Source organism: Phascolarctos cinereus, unplaced genomic scaffold (genome assembly GCF_003287225.1).
Source record: "Phascolarctos cinereus isolate Bilbo 61053 unplaced genomic scaffold, phaCin_HiC Scaffold_2;HRSCAF=192, whole genome shotgun sequence".
Taxonomy (NCBI): domain Eukaryota; kingdom Metazoa; phylum Chordata; class Mammalia; order Diprotodontia; family Phascolarctidae; genus Phascolarctos; species Phascolarctos cinereus.
This window is the reverse complement of record NW_027555625.1, coordinates 334,369,817-334,391,831: the sequence shown is the minus strand read 5'-3', so window position 1 is coordinate 334,391,831 and position 22,015 is coordinate 334,369,817. Positions and strand designations below refer to the sequence as shown.

The window sequence follows — 22,015 nt, the reverse complement described above, 5'->3', positions numbered from 1 at the left end:
TCCACTAAAAGATGGTCCATGCACTTGCTCTCTTTTTGCCATTATCACAGTGGTAGCAAAAGGGTGGGGGCCACATAAAACTGAGAAGTATTTCATATTTTTGGCTCATCTATATATTTCATATCAGGCTCATCTCTTGAGTTGTATGACTGAAAAAAATTACCCCTTACTAGCTAAAAGTATTCAGATAAAAAAATGAACAAAAAACCCCATTCTTCTTAAACTAAAAAGTTTAGAACTTGTAATAAAGTGTTCAGTAGGCGACTAATGGCACTCAGACTATGCTTATTCAACTAGCCAAGAAACTGAGGAATATCATTACAGTGGAAGGCATTGTTGTTGTTCAGTTTGTTTTTTTTTTGTCATGGCTGATTCTTTGTGTCCCTGTTTGGGGTTTCTTAGCAAACATAGTGGAAGTAGTTTGCCATTTCCTTCTCCAGCTCATTTTACAGAGGATGAAACTGAGGCAAAATTAAGTGACTTGCCTAGGGTCACATAGCAAAGTGTCTGAAGCTAGATTTCAGCTTAAGAAGATGAGTCTTCCTGATTCCAGGCCCAGAACTCTATTCACTGTTCCACCTAACTGCCCCAGGCGGGAGGCATAAGTAACTTTTTACAAAGATCTTTAAAGCCTTTTGGAACAGAAAGTACTAAGTGGATTAATTCTATTTAAAATGTATCCTCAGCACTTAGTACAGAGACTGGCACACAGTATACATGTAATAAATGTTTATAGAATTACTGACAAAATGTCACTCACTGAAGAGATAAGGAAATGTACCTTTCTCCTTTGCAGAGGTGTGGGTGTGGAACAAGTAATACACCATCAAACTAAATTGATGTGTTGGTTAGTTTTGCTGAAGTAATGTTTTTTTCCCTCTTTCTTTTTTTATTCTTTGTTACAAGGAATGGTTTGGTGGGGAGGGAGGAGGTATATATTTAGAAAGAAATCAAAGATACTAATTAGAATTTTAAAAATAAGTAAAACTCCACTTATTTAACAAAATTCTTTGAGTAAGTGGTATTAAACCTTAAAGAATTCTAAGTGATGTTTAAAACCGAGCATTATCTTTAAAACAAATAAGAAAGAATAGCAGTATTTTTAGTTAACATATTCCCAGTCCCAAAGTCTACATTCAAAACATCTTACTTTGAAAAACATTGTATAGGTATACTGTTTCAAATTAAATGGAGTCATTTGCTACTCAGAGAGCCCTGAAAAAAATGTGAAGAGATGAATTTAGAATCTTTTAGTAAAAACATTTTAAAGTAATTGCTGTAAGGAAGGCAATTCTTTTTAAACATATAAAATGTTACCACACCATGAGGGGCTCAATGAAATAATATATATACATATATATGTAAACTTTTCTTGGTAGTAAGCAACTTCTTGATCTGAATTCTGGAAACAAAGGGAATTCTGCAAACTACATAAAGCATGTTCTCCAATGTAAACTCTAGGTATTTTAACATTTTATAGCAATCATTTAAAGAGTCTGATGATTTTATAAATATCAGTTCTTGTAAATTTCATATAAATTATGGAAAAAAGGTAAAGGCAAATAAAGTTGTGGAATTTGCATTAAAATTTTTTTATTTATAAAAATTACAATTCATTTTTATTTATAAAGCAATTGAGGGTTGGTAAAGCACTTTCTTCAGAATGATCCTATCAAGTGGAATTCTTTGAGAGGTTTGTTTTTGTTTCTTTTTTCGCAGTTCTTTTCACCAACAACACAAGCAAAGGAAATAGGAACAGCAGAGGCACATTCTTCTGGTCTAGTACTTCACCATCCTATCAGTTGGGCTGAAAAAATCAAGAAGGTCTTCACATGGGACATATCACAAAAAGTCTCTCAAATGAGCATTCTCAAATGATGTCCCTTCAACAATTCATTATCCTCCTTCTGACCTTTAAGTATAGAAGGTTCCCCCCAAACTCTGTCCTGGGCCCTTTTCTTTCTCTCTGTCAAATGCCTTGATAAAACCTAAATAAGCTGTATCTGTAGCTTTACTCATATTGATGATCAACTATATATTAAAAAAAAGCTGTTACCTTATACGACTGATTCTTTAAAAAAAATGTCTAAAAGGAAAACAATCACACAAAAACCAACAGACAAAAATAGCTACAACTAGCAACGTATGCAACATTCTATTCCCACAACTCACAGCTCACCACTGAGAAAATGTTTCTTCATTTGTTACTCAGGACTAAAAGTGGTCATTGCAACTAATCTGAATTTGGCAGTGAGTACTGTTCTTCATCTACGCATAGCTAACCTACTAAATAAACTCCATGGGCTCCCTGACACCTCTAGCAACAAAAATAAACTCCTGTTTGGATCCAAAAGTTCTTCACAAGCTAGCCCCATCTTAACTTTTCAGACTTATTATTAACATAATATTTGCCTTTATGTACTCTGCAATGACCACTGCCTGTAACTAGAATGTTTTCCCTCCTAGCTTCTGCTCTTAAGTCTTCCTAAGTCTTCAAGTCTTAACTTGAGCATCACCTTTTTTAGGAAGAGGCCTTTCCTGGTCCCTCCAACTGCTTGTGTCTTCCTACTCATGAAGGTGTTTCATATGTGTTTTGCACAAGTCTCTACGTGTCTGTGGTTTTCTCCTGTTACAGCATAAACTTTTTGAGGACAGGGGTTATTTTGTTTTTGTCTTTCAATTTCTCAGCATCTGGCATAGTGCCTGGAGAAAGACCTTGCAAGAAAATGGATACAGAAGCAGGCAAAATCCAGGAAATGTATTAGAGATCCTAATTGAATTCTTTTTGCTCCACTCTTATCAGAGAGTTCACTACTTCAATAATGTTTTCTACCTTCTGTTCTAAGCCACTTTGTTCTCTTGAAAATTTTTTTCCTCAAGAAATCTAATTTAATTTTTTCTTCTTGCTTCATTTCTTCATACACTCATAAGAGTCCTTGCGGCCAAGTCAATTATTTTGAGGCTTTACTTATACTTACGGAGTTCTCTTGGGCTTTTCTAAACTTGCTTTATTTCTTTTTTTCTTTCTTTCTTTCTTTCTTTCTTTCTTTTTTTTTAGCCAAAGTGGCAAGCTCTGGGGCTAGCTGGGTTGAAAGAAAACCTCAGCTCCAGCCACAGGAACTTTCACCTCCCAGAAAGTATGGGGAGTCAGGCATCAGAGCGGGGGAAGATTGAGGGAACCTTTGCTGATATGGGATGCCAGGCCCAGATGTGCAGCCAAGATGTGGTCCTGGGTGAGAAGGAACCAGGACATGCCCAATGAGTGTAGAAGCAGTTGGGCAAGGACGCCAGTGTCTGTGGGCACTTAAAAGATGGCGGAGTTCTTAGTTTTGGTTCCAGGTCAGAGGGGAGAACTGAAGGAGAATGTGAGGCCAGAGGCACCAGGTAATTACAATAATAACCTGCTACTAATAAATTAAAAAAAAAATGAGCAGGCAATGGAAAAAGGACACAACTACAGAAAGTTACTATGGAAATCAAGAAGACTGGAATTGATCTTCAGAAGATGATACTAAAGCAAAAAAGAGCCCCTCCTCTCCAAAAAGTAATGTCAAATAGTCACCTGCCCCAAAAGATTCATAGAAGAACTTAAAAAAGACTTTAAAAATCAAATGAGAGAGACTGAAGAAATTTTAAAAAACAAACCAAACCAAAAAAACCCCCAACGACAACAGCAATCCAAGAAAAACAAGAAGATCATGAAAAGAAAGTTAACAACTAGAAAAGGAGATCTAGAATCTTAAGGAAGAAAATGACTCCTTGAAAATTAGAACCAAGTATGGGGAAGCCACTGAATTTATGAGAGACCAAGAAATAATGAAACAAAATATAAATAAAAAAATAGAAGAGAATGCGAAATATCTCATAAGAAAAACAACTGATCTGGAGAACAGATCAAGAAGAAAAAACATAAGAATAATCGGACTACCTGAAAGCTATGATAAAAAAAAATCTTGATACAATAATACAAGAAATAATAAAAGAAAATTGTCCTGAAGTGTTAGAACAAGAGGGGAAAGTAGAAATTAAAATATAGTCCACCAATCACCACTTCAAAGAGATCCTATGAGGAAAACACACAGGAATATCATAGTCAAATTTTGATATCCCCAGCTCAAGGAGAAAATATTACAAGCAACAAGAAAAAAAAACAATTCAAATATGGTGGAGCCACAATTAGAATCACCCCTAAGACCTAGCAGCACCAACCCTAAAGACTAAAGGTCTTGGAACATTACATACAAAAGATCTAGGGTTGTGGCTGAAAATATAATACCCAGCAAAGTTAAGCATAATCCTGAATGAAGGGAAAAAAAGGATATTCAATGAAAATTGCCAGACTTTCAGGATTTTACTGCAAAAAGACCTGAACTAATTAGAAAATCTGACAGATAAGATCCAAGAGAAATATAAGGTACATATCAAAGACTAATTACAAGGGACTCAATAAGGACAGACTGTTTACTTTTTATATGAGGAAATGTAAAATGTATGTCTAAGATTCTAATTAGTAATTGGATAGTTCACAAGAAAGACTGGGGTAGACCTGAGTATGATATGATTCAAAAAGTAAAGCCATTGAGGGAAAGGTAAAAAGAGTAATTTACCTTACACAAATGAGGTGCGAAAGAAAGATGTGACACAGAAGAATTACATGGGGGAGGAGGACTGGTAGTTCTGGAACCCTACTTTCATGGGGAATGGGTTCAAGAGGGAACAATACATATATATCTAGGAGAGGATAAAAGTCTTTTAAATTCAGAAATAAATAAAAAGCTAAAGGGGCAGGGAGGGGGGAGACATAAGGGAGGGATTTTTAGAGGGTGTGGGAGTAGGATAAGTGGAGGGTAGATTAACAGAATGGGAGGATAAAGGAGGGATCCTGAGAGGGGGAAGGTTAAGTAATAGGAGGGCAAGGTAGTGGGTAGAAGTAAAGTAAAGGAGTCAGGAGGGATAGGAAATAAGAGATACACACAAACATAAAAATAAAGATCAGGAGTAGAATTTATTAGGGGAAAAAAAGCAGGGGTAGTAATCATGATCTCAGACAAAGTTAAAGCTAAAATAGATTTAATCAAAAGAAAATAATAGGGATACGACACTGCATGTCAGCAATATTAATCAATGTTGTTTTAGTTTAAAATAACTTGACAGTATAAGGTAGGGATATTGCTATGGTATAGGAAATGATGAGTTAGTGGACTTAGATGGAGAGACTCAGACTTATAAAGAAAGAGGTTATCCACCCTCAGAGGAAACAGAAGACAAGTAAGTATAGTATGGTCTTATACAGATGAATACACATGTATATGTCGATGTATGGCTATGATTATAGATATATATCCTGTATGTGTATATTCTGTGTGTGTAAGTATGTGTATATGCATGTATATACATATAAGGGGCTCTTTTTTGCTTTAGCACCATCTTCTGAAAAACGTATGTGTATGTATGTTTGTATATGTGTATATTTAAAAAAATATATCTGCACTTAATTGTAGCCACCTTGGGGGAAGGAAGGAAACAAAGAACAAAGTAAAAAGAAAATTTACAAGGAAGCAGAGAGAGAGAGAGATGGACAGCTCTGAACACAATGGGTACTATTTACTATATAGACTTTCTTGAAATGGAAATTTATAGCTGTATATTTTGAATTCTCTCTTACATTCTGCTGTGCACATGGCAATACTTTTTTCTTTTCTTATTTTATATTTAAGTTTTAATATTTAAGTGTATGTTTCTTTTTCTCTTCTTATTGCGTATTTAAGTTTTAGTATTTTAGTTAAAAATAATATTTAAAAAAAGAAAAAGAAAAAAATAAATGTCTAAAGGCTACAATTCTTAAAAGAAAAGAAAAGAAAAGAAAGAAATTAAGTTCAACAAATATTTATTAAAAGCCTAACATTTTTGCAGGGAACTATGCTAGGGATGGTAGATACAAAGAGAAAAATGAAACTATATTTGTCCTTAACTTAAAATCTAATGGAGGTTATAAACACTCTTCATTCACATTCTTAACAAATTTTTAAACTACCTTTTCTCAAGATTCTCTAGAACTCTGCTCCCCTTCACTGATAAACTTTTAGAAAAAAAATGATCTATACAAAATGACTTCATTTCATTAACACCTTATTCATTCTTTAACCCCCTCACAAATCAGTAGGCTCTTTGAGAGAAGAGATTGTCTTATTTAAACTTTTTATCTCCTTTAGTGCCTAACATTACATGCAATAGATACTTAGTAATTGTTTGTTGTATTGTACGACAACTGGCTTCTTTCATACTAACAAAATAGCCAGACATTCTTCAGGATCAGCAGATGCAATGGTTTTCCCCCCCTCTACTTATCCTGCTTCACTTCTCTAAGAGCTATGGTACTGCCAATCACACCCTCTCCTTCCTCATGGTCTATGCTTTACCTCTGACTCTCTCATGTCTCTATATCTAGCTGCTTCCTTTAGTCTCTCAAATGCACACATTCCCTTAAAGGTAAATTCTTGGCCCTTTCCTCTCTCTTCAGTCCTATAAACTGCCAAAGCTTCAAATGATCACCTCAACACAAATGACTTCCAAATCTGTATCTCCATCCAATACTTCTCTCAAACCTCATCTGCAAATGCCAATGATCATTTCTACGGAGATATTCCAACCCATCTCAAAACTGACATGTCTAAAATAAACTTATTTGTCCTTTAAAACCTAACCTATGCCTAAAAACCTTATTTCTGTTAACTTCAAAATAATTTTCCCATCACTTAAGGAAGGCCTTTTCCCTCTCTCACTCCCACGTTACTAAATCCTATTGGCTCTACTTATAAAAGTCTATTTCATAATTAGGAAGCCTACCTAGGTGAAGCTGCAAGGCACTCTGAAGGAATATGGGGCAGGCAAATCAAACTACCATCACCACACTTCCTTCAGATTACAAGGAGATAGCTGAGGACCCTTAACCCAAGGGCCTTAGGAACAGTAGTCCCTCTCAGACCAGACCAGCCCTGTTTGGCAACATCTGTAGAAGCAACCACAGTACAGATGCCACCTGGCAAGTGCTTCTGCTGGTGCTTTTGCAATCATAATTACTAGAGACCCAGAGAAGAAAATTCTTGCCCCCAGAGGCTTTGGCACTGTCAAATGGTTCAACATCAGAAACTGGTAAGATTTTAAAGGTGGAAATGACATTTTAAAAGATGAATTTTTAGTTTCTCTGCCACTATACCCTAAGGACCACGGGATTTTCCACTTGATTTGAAGCTGAAACCTTCTATATGTGTTGCCTCCCCATTAGAATTCTGAGTTTCTTGAGAATAGGGGCTGATTTTATTTTCTGTTTATTTCTAGAGCATTCTAGCAATTAATAAGTGTTTTTTCATTCATTCATTCGTTCAAAATGATAACAGAAAACAAGCATTCCTAACTCAGGAAGAAAAATTATAAGTATTTTCAATAGTCTGAAACATCCATAGTTTTTGATTATTAGAGGTGAATAAAATTTCTAGAGAAACTTTATAGAAACTGGCTTAGTTTACATCTGGAATTGGAAGACACATTAGAGAACATTAAAGATGTTTCCCTACCCAAACTACAGAGGACCTGTAAAATAGTGAAAGATCTTTATTTTTGAGTGCTCTGCCCTCTGTAGTCTTATCACAGAGGCTCTCTTCACTTCAAAGGGTAGGAGGATAGATCTGTTTTTAAGTTTATAAATTTTAAGTACTAAGAATGTTTGGTAGTAAAGGTAAAAATGCCACAGATAAGAGCTGGTCCACTACAGCATATATAATTTATTGTTTGGAAATAGCATAGTATAGTTGAAGGTATGCTGGATTTGAAGTCAAATCCATTTTGCTATTTATCAGCTGCATGACCTCGGGCAAGTCATGTATAGTCTAGTCACATGGATTCTCTGGGCCTTCGTTTTCTCATCTGGCTGGACTGGATGGCCTTTATGGACCCTCGCAGCTCTCAACCTATGGTCCAAATGATCCTAAGGGGCCACTTAATTGTGATAAATTCAGCAAAGAAAGAAGTCAAGCCTAATTTATCCTGTAACAGATTCTCTCTTTTTTTGGTGAGGCAATAGGGGTTAAGCGACTTGCCCAGGGTCACAGAGCTAATAAGTTTCAAGTATCTGAGGTCAAATTTGAACTCAGGTCCTCTTGACTCCAATGCTAGAGCTCTACCTACTGTACCGCCTAGCTGCCCCAATAAAGTAATCTTTTTTTTGGGGGGAGGTGAGGCAATTGAGGTTAAGCTGCCCCAGATTCTCTTTTCATATTAATTATTCCTTCATCTTATTTAGAAAAGGCTGAGAAAAGTTCTAGACTCTTCCTTATAGTGCATGAAAGTGGAACAAAGAGTTGTCTATTCAGGCTAGTTTATGCTTATTTGGAGAGGTTAAAGCTTCAGGTGGTACAGTGGATAGAACTGTGGGCCTGGAGTCTGGAAGACCAGCCTCAGACACTATTCGCCTCAATTTCCTAAAATGTAAAATGGGGATAATAATAGCACCTGCTTCCCAGCATTACTGAGAGAATCAAATAAAATATTTGTAAAGTGCTTAGCATAACACCTAACTCATAGTAGGTCCTATGTAAATGAATTATTTATCCATCATTATTACATACAAACTTGCAGAGAGACAAAGGGGCTGTAAGACCTAGTGTCTCACTTCAAAATATTCATAAACCAAGGAACAGCTCACCATACTTGAGTTTTGTATTATTTGATTTTCCAGTAAGACACTTGGAAAAGAACCTTTGATGTTAATATTGCCATTCATAAAGTCTCCATATTATAGGAAGCATATAAACCAACCTCTCAAACAGGTGAGATAACATTAATAACTGACTTTGCAAAATGCTTTATATCCACTTTCTCATTTGAGCCTCATAACAACTACAAGAACTAAATCAGAGAGGTACTATTATCCCCATTTTTCAAAGAAGGAAACCAAAGCTCAGAGAGGTTGCATTACTTTGCCCATGACTGTGTAGTTAGAGCAGGCACTCTGTTTACTGTACCAAGCTGCCTCTCAAAATTACATGTACACAGACCTAAGAATATTAATAATGTCATGAATAGTTACAAAATGAATATGAAAATGGACTAGTTTTTCTTTCAAAGACCCTCCTATGATATTTATCTGGGCAAAAGAAAGGTAATAAAAAAGAAAAAGTAAAAAACCTACCGGATCAATAGTAGGTAAAAGGTCTCTTTTCTCTTGACCATCACTTTCATCTTCATCAGTGCTATATTCTTCCATGGTTTCACCACTGACAAAGTGAATGACCCGTCTTGGAATTTTCTTTTTTTTCCCTATGACACCCAGCTCTACATTTTCAAAGTTTCCATCACAACTCGTTTGTACCTGTAATATTATAGGAAAAAAAGGTAATTTTGTGTGGGTTTGCTTTTCCCTCCCTCGTTTCTGAAACACAAGCAAAAAATTTAGTCTTAAGAAATTGGAGCTGGAAAGGGCCAAGCTCTCAATTAACCTCCCTGGACCCCAGTTTCCTCCTCTGTAAAATTAAGGGACTGAACTAGATGACCTACAAGAAAAGACAGTTTGAGCTCTAAATCAGTGATCTCCTTATCATTTCACAGACTGAAACCTAGAAAGGTTTTGTGGTTTGCTCAAGGTAACAAAATCAGTTAGTGTCAAGGTCAGTATTGTAAAAGGAAATCAGATCTCCTGACTCTCAGTCTAGGGTTTCTCACACTCTACCATTCCTTCTCTCTTAATAACAGGGAAAAAAAAAAAGAAAAAGACAAAAGAAAACCAGAAATTAACTTATTTCAACTGATGATGTAATTTTCATGTTTTTTTGAATTAAGAGCAAACAATTAAAAAAAATAAACTAGAAGGCAATTGGGAAAATACATGAATTTGAGGTCCTACCCAATCAGCATTTATTAAACACCTACTGTATACTAGGTGGTAGAGATCCAAAAGTAAGAAGAAAAATAGCCCCAGCTTTCAAAGAACTTACTTTCTACTGGGGGTGAGGGGAAGAGAGGAAAGGAGATACAACATGTAAACAAATATATACATGGTAATTTGAGGAGGAAGCATTTACTACTAAACCACCCCCAGAAGGGAAGTCTAGAGAGGAAAGAAGAGAGAAAGGTAAGACTAACTGTTGTTGCATCATAGAGATGTTGGCATAGTTAGCAGCAGAGGCCATGAATCAGGTCAGATTCTCTTGCAGATCAGCAGATTGGAACACACATCATAGCTCAGTTATACTTAATTAATGTGTAATCCTAAGCCACAGGCTCCTCATCTGTAAAATAATGGGTTAGATTTATAACCCATTACCTTATATATGAATGTGGTCAGCAGCACAGATTCAATGGAAGTATACTATATTAAAAAAAAATCTTTTTTTGAAAGTTATGCATAAATCCAGTTTTTTTTAAAAAGTTACTATAAACCATAGTTTTTTTTTTAAAGGCAATTGGGGTTAAGTGACTTGCACAGGGTCACACAGCTAGTAAGTGTCAAGTGTTTGGTCTGAGGCCAGATTTGAACTCACATCCTCCTGACTTCAGGGCGGATCCACTATGCCATCCAGCTGTCCCCTAAACCACAGTTCTTAAGCTATAAAATTAAATACGTTCGGGGAATTTAATAAAGGAAATTTTTTTCAAATGCAGAAAGGTTGAGGAGAATGAAAAAATGGCCTCTCAGAAAAGTCCACTGGGGATTTGGCACTTAAGAGATCACTGGTAACATTAGAGAGCAAAAATGTGCTGTTGGACTGAGTTAACTCTGGATTCTGAAGAGTTGCCAAAGATCAGGTCTATTCCACTGGGGATGTTTTCTTTTTAGTTAATCTCATCAGAATATCCTTGTGGAGCCAGAAATCTCTAAGACAGTGGAGGTGTCCTTCAAGATAGAAATCAGTAAGGCTCATTCTGTTCTTGCCAGGCTGAGGCTCTCTATTTTTACAATTCTTTCTTGAGCTGCTCCTTTAATTTCAAAGATTACTTCTTGGAGATATTTACTCAAAACTCACAATTTGCCTCCTCCACAATTCTTCCCTTTGATACTTCCTCAGAAATATCAACAAAATTGGCTTACTCAATCTATAAGTTCACAATATAGAAAGTCAGTTAGCTGTACAGCAAAACAGGAACCTTAGTTCAAAGAGGTTTATGATGGTGACAACACAAAAATATGATGAACAAATCATACAAAATCCAGAACATTCTTTAAAACATTGACCAAGTAGCAAACAAATGTGATTGCAATAAATCTTGGAGGAATAAAATACAGCTTGAACAACCCTGGTCTTAACTTTCCAAAAGGAACAGGATATTATTAAGAGAAAATGGACAACAGACATGACCGCAATCAGGAAGACAAAAAGAAACAGGGGACGAACATAAATGTCCATTTAGGTATTAGGTTTCTTCTTGTGGTTAGCTAGAAACACTTTCCCTTGCAAATTCTATGTTAAAGGGGTCTGTCCTAGACCACTATTCACAAATTGTCCAGCGTTATTTGCTCACACTGGGATGGACTTTTACATGTTGTTTCTAGGGCATATTTTCAGAAGTGTTTCTTTCAGTTGTCATACTGTCCCCTTGTCTCCTAGGTAATGCTGATCAAACCTGCTAGTTGAAAAGACAATATAATTTAGGAGGGCCTGACAAAACATTGGCCTTCCAGTAACTAATTCTTGGGTGAAAGTCAGTGCAAACCTTATGGAGTTAACCTTGTAAAATTCAGAGCTAGAGGAAGAATATCAAACCAGTGTACAAGCAACTTATGTGAAAGCTCAGTTGTAATATTTACACGTCATTTTTTTCTTTTCACCTTGTCCAAGTCCCATAGAGATTATGGATAATACTGTCTACAGGTTAAAATAATTTTTTTTCTCTTAACACTCACTTTTTTACATTTTGAGTTCAAAATTCTTACAATCCCTCCCCAACTCTAAAACATATCAATTATATGTATGAAATCATGCAAAACAGATTTCCATATATGTCATTTTTTAAAAAGGCAAGAAAAACAAAGTAAAATAGTATGCTTCAATCTTCACTCAGAGTTCATCAGTTCTTTCTCTAGTTGGGGGATAGCATTTTTTCATCGTAATTCCTTCAGAATTGTCATGGATCATTATACTGATTATAGTAGCTAAGTCTTTCATAGTTGACCATCTTATTTTTTTTTGATGTTGTTCAGTTGTGTCCAATATTATGTGCTATGGACCACAGCATGCCAGGCCCTTATATATCCTCCATTATCTCTTGAAGTCTATCCAAGTTCATGTTTATTGTTTACCATTACCGTTTAAAATGTTCTCCTGATTCTCACTTCACTTCACTTAGCATCAGTTCATATAAATCTTCCCAGGTTTTTCTGAAACCAATCCTGCTCATCATTTCTTATTGCACAATAATATTCTATCATATGAAATATCTTGTTTCTTTGTAGACCTGGACCCCAGTTTCTCTCAATAATATTCTAATCCTTTTGGAAAGTTAAGACCAAGGTTGTTCAAGCTATGTATTTTATTCCTCCCAGATTTACTGCAGTAGCATTTGTTTGCTATTTGACCAATGTTTAAAAGAATGTTCTGGATTCTGTATGATTTGTTCACCATATTTTTGTTTTGTAACCACCATAAACCTCTTTGAACTAAGGTTCCTATTTTGCTGTGCAACTAACTGACTTGCTATATTGTGAACCTATACACTGAGTAGGCCAATTTTGTTGATATTTCTGAGGAAGTATCAAAGGGAAGAACTTGTTCAACCATTACCCAAATGATGGACATTCCCTCAATTTCCGATTCTTTGCCACCACAAAAAGAATTGCTATAAATATTTTTGCACACATAGGTCCTTTTACTTTGGTCTCTTTAGGATACGGTCCTAGTGGTGGTATTGCTGGGTCAAAGAATATTGCAGTTTTATAGCCTTTTGGGCATAGTTCCAGATTGTTCTGTAGAATGGCTGGACCAGTTCACAACTTCACCAACAATGCATTAGCGTCCCTATTTTTCCACATTTCCTCCCAGCATTTCATTTTCCTTTCCTGTCATATTAGCCAATCTGATAGGTGTCAGGTAGTGTATTAAAGTTGTTCTAATTCACATTTCTCTAAGTAGTGATTTAGAGCATTTTATACGACCATATCTTATTTAATATTTTATTTTTCCCCAAATACACATAAAAACAATTAACATTCTTTTAAAAAATTTTTGAGTTTTAGATTTTTCCCCTCTCCTCCCTCACTAAGAAAGCAAGCAATTGGACATATAGATTATACATATGCAATGACTATTGATATCTTTGATTTCTTCTTCTGAAAGCTACCTATTCATATTCTTTACTCTTTATCAACTGGGTAATGGCTCTTATTTTTAACTCAATTCCTTATAAATTTAAGAAATGAGGCCTTTATCAAAAGACCTTGCTGTAAATTTTTCTCTCTCTAGTTTTCAGCTTTCTTCCAATTTTTGGCTGCATTGGTTTTATTTATGCAAACCCTTTTTAATTGCATGTAATTGGAATTATCTATTTTATTTTCCATCATCTTCTCTATCTTGTTTGGTCACAAAACTTAGATCTGACAGGTAAATTTTTCCATGCTCCCCTAATTTACTTTATGATACCATCCTTTATTCAAAATCATGCACCCATTTTGACCTTATCTTGGTGTACAATGCAAGCTATTGGTCTCTGCCTAGTTTCTGCCAAACTGCTTATCAGTTTTCCCAGCAATTTTTGTCAAAGGGTAAGATTACTATGGTCATTTACTACTGTGTATTGTGTATTCCACTGATCCACCACTTCTTTTTTGCAGCCAAAGTAAACAAATTGTCTGGGACTGTAGGTAGTAGTGAGAGAAGCACAGCTTCCAAGTTCCAGGTTCCACTATATTGTTGATCTCTGGTCAAATTACAACTGGAGTATTGTGCTCAGTTTTGGGCACTTCAGTTTAGCCAGGACACTGATAACGCAGAGACTGTTGTTCAGTTGTGTCCAATTCTTTGGGATCCTATTTGTTGTTGTGGTTGGGTCTTTGTTTTTTTGGGTTTTTTTTGGGCAAAGATACTGGAGTGGTTTGTCATTTCCTTCTCCAACTCATTTTACAGATGAAGAAACTGAGGAAAACAGGGTTAAGTGACTTGCTAGGGTCACACAGCTGGTATCTGAGGCTATTTAAACTCAGAAAGATGAGTCTCCCTCACTCCAGGCCTGGCACTCTATTTATTGTGCCACCTGGCTGCCCCACTAAGGCAGAGACGGTGAAGGGCAATATATACTACATGAGGTTCAAATGGAGGAAGTGGGAATGCAGAAGATAAGATTCTTCTAAGGAGGATATGTAATTGTCTTCAAGTATTTGAAAGGGTGTCACACAGAAGAGTGATTAAACTTTTAGCTACAGAGAGCACAATCAGAAACACTGGGTGAAAACTGAAAAGAGGAAAACTTAAGCTTGCTATCAGGAAAAACTTCCTAACAATGAGTAGTATCCAAAAGAAGAATTGGTTCCCTTGGGATTTAGTGGATTTCCCCTAAAGGGAGGTCTTCAAACCAACATTGGATGGTCACTTCTAGGGTATTGATGGGCATTTTCTTACATATAGATTGGACTAGATGGCTGTTCAGGTCTCATCTAACTCTAAAATTCCATGATTCTGGAGGAACAAGTATTATGTTACATCACAGACAGAAAATAAGTCAAACAAATTCTAATTTTTTTGGCAATAGAATTCATTTGAAAAGTCTACCACCTAAAAAATAAAAAGCAACTTCTGAATATTTGTCACATAAAAGGCAGTAGCAGCCTAATTATATTTCTAGGAGTCTTACTTTCACATACAGCCTATGTGTTTATGAACAACAAATGCCTATTTTTTTAGCTATAAGAGAACATCAGAAGTTAATTACTAAAAAAACTGTCCATCTAAGTAGCAAACTGAAAGTGAATTAGGCCAGACAAACCAGGAAAAAAAAGCAGAAAACAAATTCACTTAAAAACTGAGATGAATCTTATATATTATTAGGTCTTGACAAAAAAAATGACAATTGTGACAATATGGAAAATATAATTGAGTATATAATAACAAGGACTACAAACAGCTATACTGAGATTTATCAAGAAAGATTCTTTTTTCTACCTTAGTGGTTGGAGATGTTAGCACCAAAGTAAACAATGCCTCAGTAGTCAGCAGGCTAGAATTAACTTAAAGAAAAACTTTGATATGAGGAAAAATTTTTAAACAATTAGAGTAGTCCAAATTTGGACTGCACAGCCTTAGAAAGTGGTGGATTAGGAAAGACCTTAATTGTAGGTGTTGAAGCAAGGGCTTGATTGACCTTTTTTTAGCTGAGATGTATAAAGATTTCTTTCTCAAGTAAAAATTGGACTAAATGGCCACTAAGATGATTCTCCAAATTCTAAAAATTTCTGAGTCTGAATAACCTATCTTCGACAAAGTAAATTTATACAAACCTACAACTACCATTCTAAAAGGCAAAATATATGGAAAATTTAAAAACTTACAAATTAAAGACATCAATGACAATGATTCCTATTTAAAAATTATCCTTTCCTTTATAAAAATATGAACACAAGTATGTTCTGTAAAATACTTAGCACCTCATTTAAAATAACAGAGTTTAAAACAAACAAACTAACTGTGCCTTTCCAGAAACTCATATTGTGCAAAGCAATGTAATACAGATAACTTCAATTTACTACGGTGGTAAATCAAAGCAGAAGCATTCTTCAGTACGTACCCAGGAAAAAATGAGCAGGTTCAATTAAATAATTCTTATTTCAAAAATGATTCTTCCCATTGTAAAAATATGCACAGATTTTTTTTTTGGAATACTTTAAAAAATAACTGCTCAAAACACACCTGAGAACAAAGTGGCCCCGGGAAAGTTAGTGACATGGCTTGAATCTTTCCTCAGGATGTTAGTGGGCAAAGGATCCCTACAAAATCATGTAGTCCAACTCTATCTATCGCCAGGGAAAAATACTCAAAAATCTTCCATAGAAACAGGGAGAGAACTGTAACCAGCACTAAGAGTGGGAATACTCGCTCAACCAACAAAGATCACAACCCATCTACGTTTTACTGGCATCAGTCATAATTAGTTGCTTGAGGAGGAAAAAAAAAAGCCTAACAGCCATCAAAGGTCAGAGGTCATTGGAAGCCAGGTCCGCCTGATTTCGAGTCCTGAGCTCCATCCACAGCGACACGCTGTCATTACGGTCATTTATGTCTTTTGGCTATAACTCATAATTAACTACAATTTACAAGGAATTTGTAGTTTAGGAAAAAGGAAAAAACAAAAACCCCAGTAAGTAAACGCTGGCACCAAGGCTCCGAGGCCATCTTCCATTTGGCTTTCAGGAAATTAAAGAGAATGGCTCTCACAGAAAATGGATATAAGATTCCTTATCTGAGAGGGGAAGATGGGACAACTTGAGGTTTTTAATAACAAGGGGTACTTAATCCCCGTACAATTCTCAACAACTATTCCACTTCACGTAATTTCTCTCGTGGCTTGGCTGGGTGAAAAGCCTCTCGGGCTCGGGGACCAGCCCCGTCTCCCACCACAATGAAAGCAGCCGGGCAGCGGGGAGTCCCAGGGCACAAGTCAGCCAGAAGCCGAGCACAAGCGGCCGGCCCTCCCCTTCGCACCACAGCCGCCCTTCGGGCGGTGCGACGGGGCCGGCTGCTAGGCCGGGATCCGTGGGTTCGTCCCACCTACCTGTCCCACCGGCTCCCCAAGTCGTTCCACGGCGACCACCGCTCGCAGAGCGGCTTCTCCCCTCGAGGGATCCTGGTTCATAGCGTGGCACGAGGTAGGTGAAACAGACTGTAACTGCAAATAAACCTGCATCCATCCTCCGCCTCCCGGAGGAGTCGTTGCCGGGGCTACCGCCGCTCCGAGAAGCATCAACTGCTGCCCCGACCCAGGAGCCCCTGGGCCCTCCTGGGCGTGGGCGAAAGCCTGCCAGAACAAGGGCGGAAGCTTCCCTCCCCGACGCCGCGTCGCCTGAGGCCCCGTTTCAGCCCCGCCTCTTCCGGCGCGCAGGACGCTGTGTCCACCCCGCCTCATGTAACCACTTATACTGTGCGTACTTTGGGTGTTGCCACAGCCTGTGTGTGTAATGTGAATGGTGTTGACATTCTGCCCAAAACTTTCCTGGGTCTTTTAGGCGGAGCAAAAAGAGAATTAACCTTTGCCATAAATCCAGTCTCTGTGGGGCTTTTAACTGCATGACATTACTTTTTATTATTAATTTTTTTTAAAAAAGGCTACTGTTTGCAATTAGATCCCCAATTTAACAACTTATAGAGGAAATGCTCCAGTAAGCCTACCACAATACCTTTTCTGTCGTGCGAAAGGTGGCTGTTATTTCATTCTCTTTACCTTTTGCCTAATTTTCCTCCCTAGGCTTTCAAGTATGTGTTTGTTGATTAATTAATTATTATTAATTAATAACATTAATTTTTAAAAGCCCTAAGAGAAATTAGATGGAAAATGGCTGAAAAATAGATATATTTAAATAGCTATTTTGAAGGGAACTTGGTGGAAGAGACAAAGCAGAGAAAGAAAACTATATTTTTATTAAAAAATATGTAGCCAGGTTGAATTTATAACAAGAATATATTTAATATAAGGAAAAATATAAACACGAGAGACTATACGAATAACAAAGATAATATAGATCTTATGATAATAGATTTTGAAAAAACCGGACAAAATTCAACAGTTACTTGTTATAACAACACTACAGCATTAAAGCCTTTTCTTAAGTGGTAAGTAACAGCTTTCTAAAACCAAGAGAGTCCTTTCAAATTAAATTAGTGATATTCATTATTACCATTATTAGTTAATGTAATGCTATAAATAAGAAAAAGAGAGGAAAAAACAGGTAAAGAGGAAGTAAAATTTTTTTTGTATGTGAAAAAATGGTATAAAAATTCCACAAAATAAACTAAAAATTAAATAAAATTTTAGCAAAGTTTCAAGGCATAAAATAAATTATTAGCATTTTTGTATTTTATCAACAAACCCAATAGGAAAAGAGAGAAAAAGAAACATCATCCAAAATAATTACAGACTAAATAAAACATGTGAGAGGCTACTACCAAGACACACACTATAAAAACGCAAGACAAATTGTACAGAAATAGATCTAAATAATTGGAGAAATGTTAGCTGCTCATGATTAGGCTATCCCAATAAAATAAAATTGCAGTATTACCTAAATCAATTTACTTATCCAGTGTCACACTAATCAAACTACCAAAGGACTACTTTACAGAGGTTCTTAACTTTTTCTGTGTGTCATGGACCCCTTGGTGAAGCCTATGGACCCTTTCTCAGAATGTTTTTAAATACATAAAATAAAATACATAGGGTTGCAAAAGAAATCAGTTATATTGAAATAGTTATCAAAATTAAAAAAATTCACAGACCCCAAGTTAAGCATCCCTGATTTGGAGGAATAAAAGATCAAGAATGTCAAAGGAATAATGAAAAGTAGGAAGGGAATAAGCATTTATATAGTACCCACTAGGTGCCAGGCAATGTGCTAAGTGCTTTACAAATATTATCTCATTTGATCCTCACAATAACCCTAACAGGTGCTGTTATTATCCCATTTTTATAGTTTTGGAAACTGAAGCAAACAGAGGTTAAATGATGCTGAGGGTCACATACCATATAGGTGTCTGAGGCCAATTTTGAACTCGGATCTAGTAGTCTTTCCACTGCACCACCACCAAGTTGTCTCAACACATAGGAATTATAAAAATACAACAAAACATGCTTTACAGAAATATAGACCTAAATAATTGGAGAAATATTATATGCTTATGTGTAGGACAGGGAATCTAAAAGCCAAAGATCTCAAAGCAGTAATCATCAAAACTATTTGGAAAAGGTTAAAAGAGAAAGATTCCTCAATGGAACAAACAGAATTGAAGGGCAAACAAAACTAGTAGTCTAATAGTTGTCTGATAAACTTTTAAGACCTCAGCTATTGGGGTAACATAGGAAAGTTAGAAAGCAATCTGGCAGAGATTTGGTATACACTAGTTAAGTTCCAAACAGATATACAACCTAGATATAAAAGGTTACATCATAAACTGGAGAAGCAAGAAATTACATTTTGGATCTATAGATAGTTTGTGACTAGAGCAACAATTTTGATCATATATGTTTTAAAAGTTTTTGAACATCCTCAATGTTCTTAGAGGAGCAAATGTATTCGTATTCAGATAACTAAGTAACCAGACCATGGTCATGCAAGCTGTATGTTTCGGAGGCACAACCAGATCTCATTTTCCTGACCCCAGGGTCAACCCTCTATTTAGTTCCCTATGCTGCCTCTCTTACTATTTCATTTAACCTTCACAGTTTTCGAAACTGTCCTGATTTTCAAAAAAGTGAAGAGAACAGAATCTTTAAAAAGCCTAGAAAAAATTAGTTATATGACAAACAAGTTTCATGGCATAATGTTTAAAATCATTCAACAGCTGTGATTTGGCTAAATTTTTCAATAAGGTGATGGACTAAAGCATAAAGTTACTTTAATTTAGATCAGGGCTTCTTAAACTTGTGACCCCTTTTTGCTGGAGGAATTTTTATATGATCCTGGGTATATAGGTATATAAAATACGTATACAAATCAAATATTTACTGATAATAAATCATAAAGAAATTGATTTTAAAACAATTCTTTGGCATATCTATAATTTTACCAGTTATTAAAGACTAAAAAATTTATATACTAATGAGATATTTGCTCTTGTTTATTTTTAGATAAAGAATTAAATCTTGGTGGACGATTTGACATTGCAGGACACAGAACATTTTCAATTTTTTTTCAGAATCCATCAATATTTTGATTTTATAATCATCAATGCTAAAGAACACCACTTCACATAAATATATAATACTAAATGATAGAACTATGTTTAGGGGCATTTCAGCAACTGTTGGAAATCTGTCCGAATCCCAAGCCAAAATTCATTTACCAATTTTGTACATACAGTAGAAAGACTGCAATTCATAACATACAATAGTCTCGAATCTGAGCCAAGGTGTTTCTGGCAGCATTCCTTGGTGTTGCATAGTGCAAAGTGTGTATGCTGTTTGTTCAGAACCAAGGCTTCACTGAAGTTGCACAATGCAATGTGGTCAAGTGCTGCAAGAAACCCCTTGGATTCATTACATGTTTGATTCTGAATTAATTTTTGGTCATCGTGTGTTCTGAAACCACCTACTGTTGCCAAATTTTTCACGACCCCCACATTCAGTTACATGACCCCATATGGGGTCATGATCCACAATTTAAGAAGCACTGATTTAGAAAGATGGTGGCACTATATTCACTATATGTGATATTCAAGCAGATTTAATAATTATAGCTGTCTTTAGATTATATACAAACTATATATGTCTTCAGATTATATACAAAAACTTAAGCAAATGTCTTTAATTAATGGGACATTGAGAGTCTCAATATTGATTACAGATAGTTAAATTTTATTTATTTCAAGGGGTGCAGTTAAGCATTATGCTAGTGTCCTTGGGTGTAACAATTTTTTTTTCTAGCTTGAATACATCACTGTTATTTTGAATTTTGATCTTTTTTATAGATTTTTCTTAGCTAAAATCAAAACCAGTATGTAGCACAGGCTAAGGAAATTAATGCTTAAATAATTATTTCTATGAAAAAAAAGGCTTTGTACAAGTTCTATTTCCCTCGCAAAGAATGGTATCGGTCAACATCACACATAATAAGATTTTATTACTGACAACATATTACTGTGAGAATTCCTGTATGGTATCAGATTTAAGTCATTAATTTTCTTTCAGATATTAAACCTAAAATTAGGAATATCGGTATTATGTTAAATCTTGATTTCTGGTTCAGTTAGAAACCTGTGAAGTAAACAAGGTGATAGCTAAGGAATCAAGCATATTTAAGATACTGTCAAAGGAAAATTTACTTAAATATTTACAAAGTACTTAACAGTTTTATAGCATTTTCTACTTTCAAAGGACATTAGTAGAGAACTGTCAAGTTAACATTGGTTAAAAAAAATTCCCACAAATAGAAGGGGAAGGATATAAGAGAAGGGAGGGGGAAGAGATAGAAGAGAAGGCAGACCAGGGGAAGGAGTATTCAGAATGCATGACATCTTGGGGTGGGGGGAGGGGTGAGAAATTTGGAACTCAAAAACTTGTGGAAGTGAATATTGAAAACTAAAAATAAATAAATTTATATTAAAAAAAAAGAAATGGAAATGAAAAAAAAATTCCCACAAACCTCTTAAAGGAACATCAGAGCTTGAGAAGCCTTTTGAAATAATTCCCAAACTTTGAAATAGTTTTCCAGCATTTTTTGGTCCCCATATCCTTTGGCTTTCAGGAAACTTTCCTGTACTCTTCTTATTCAATATGAAAGGAAACATATTCTAGAGTTTACCATGCATATAAGAAATAAAGAGATTAATTTTCCATAAAGAAAACTTTATTGAATACATACTATTTTAGTAGCATAAAGTTGTCAATGTTTATGAGAACAGAATAATTAGTAAGATGCTTGATTCTATTTCCTGTAAATCAAAAATTTTATTCTCTGTGGAGACATACAAATTGATCACATTGAGTCTCCAGTTTGTTTCTTTCTGTAGATCTTATTGAGTACAACACTGAGAATCCTACTTAAAAGAGATAAATTATCATTAATGGAATTAAAGCCTTATAAGCATGGGACATGCTCATCCAATATGCCAAAAATGTTGCAATTTCACTAAATGGAAATTAATTTGGAATTTCTAATTATTTTGGGAATCAGTTAATCTCTTACTGGGTAAAAAGGGGTTCAAACAAAAAACTCATTTATTTAGTTTGCATCAGTAAGAATTATATTCATTCCTTCAATTGTCTTTCAAATTTTTTAGAGGTACTGTAAAGCTCCCTTTGTCAGCTCACCTTTTTTACCATATTCTCT

The 22,015-nt window shown here is 35.6% G+C and overlaps 2 protein-coding genes across 2 annotated transcripts in view; both read right to left on the bottom strand.

Annotated features, from left to right (window-relative positions):
* Positions 1-22,015, bottom strand: part of SRP54 (signal recognition particle 54) — a 97,654-nt gene that overhangs the window by 18,680 nt on the left and 56,959 nt on the right. The window lies entirely within an intron of this gene.
* FAM177A1 (family with sequence similarity 177 member A1) lies at positions 1,569-17,109 on the bottom strand. Its single transcript, XM_078150314.1, has 3 exons — positions 16,750-17,109; positions 9,188-9,367; positions 1,569-1,807 (listed from the first exon to the last, which is right to left on the bottom strand). The coding sequence occupies exons 1-3, from the start codon at positions 17,098-17,100 to the stop codon at positions 1,799-1,801; spliced, it is 540 nt and encodes a 179-aa protein (XP_078006440.1). The 5' UTR covers positions 17,101-17,109; the 3' UTR covers positions 1,569-1,798.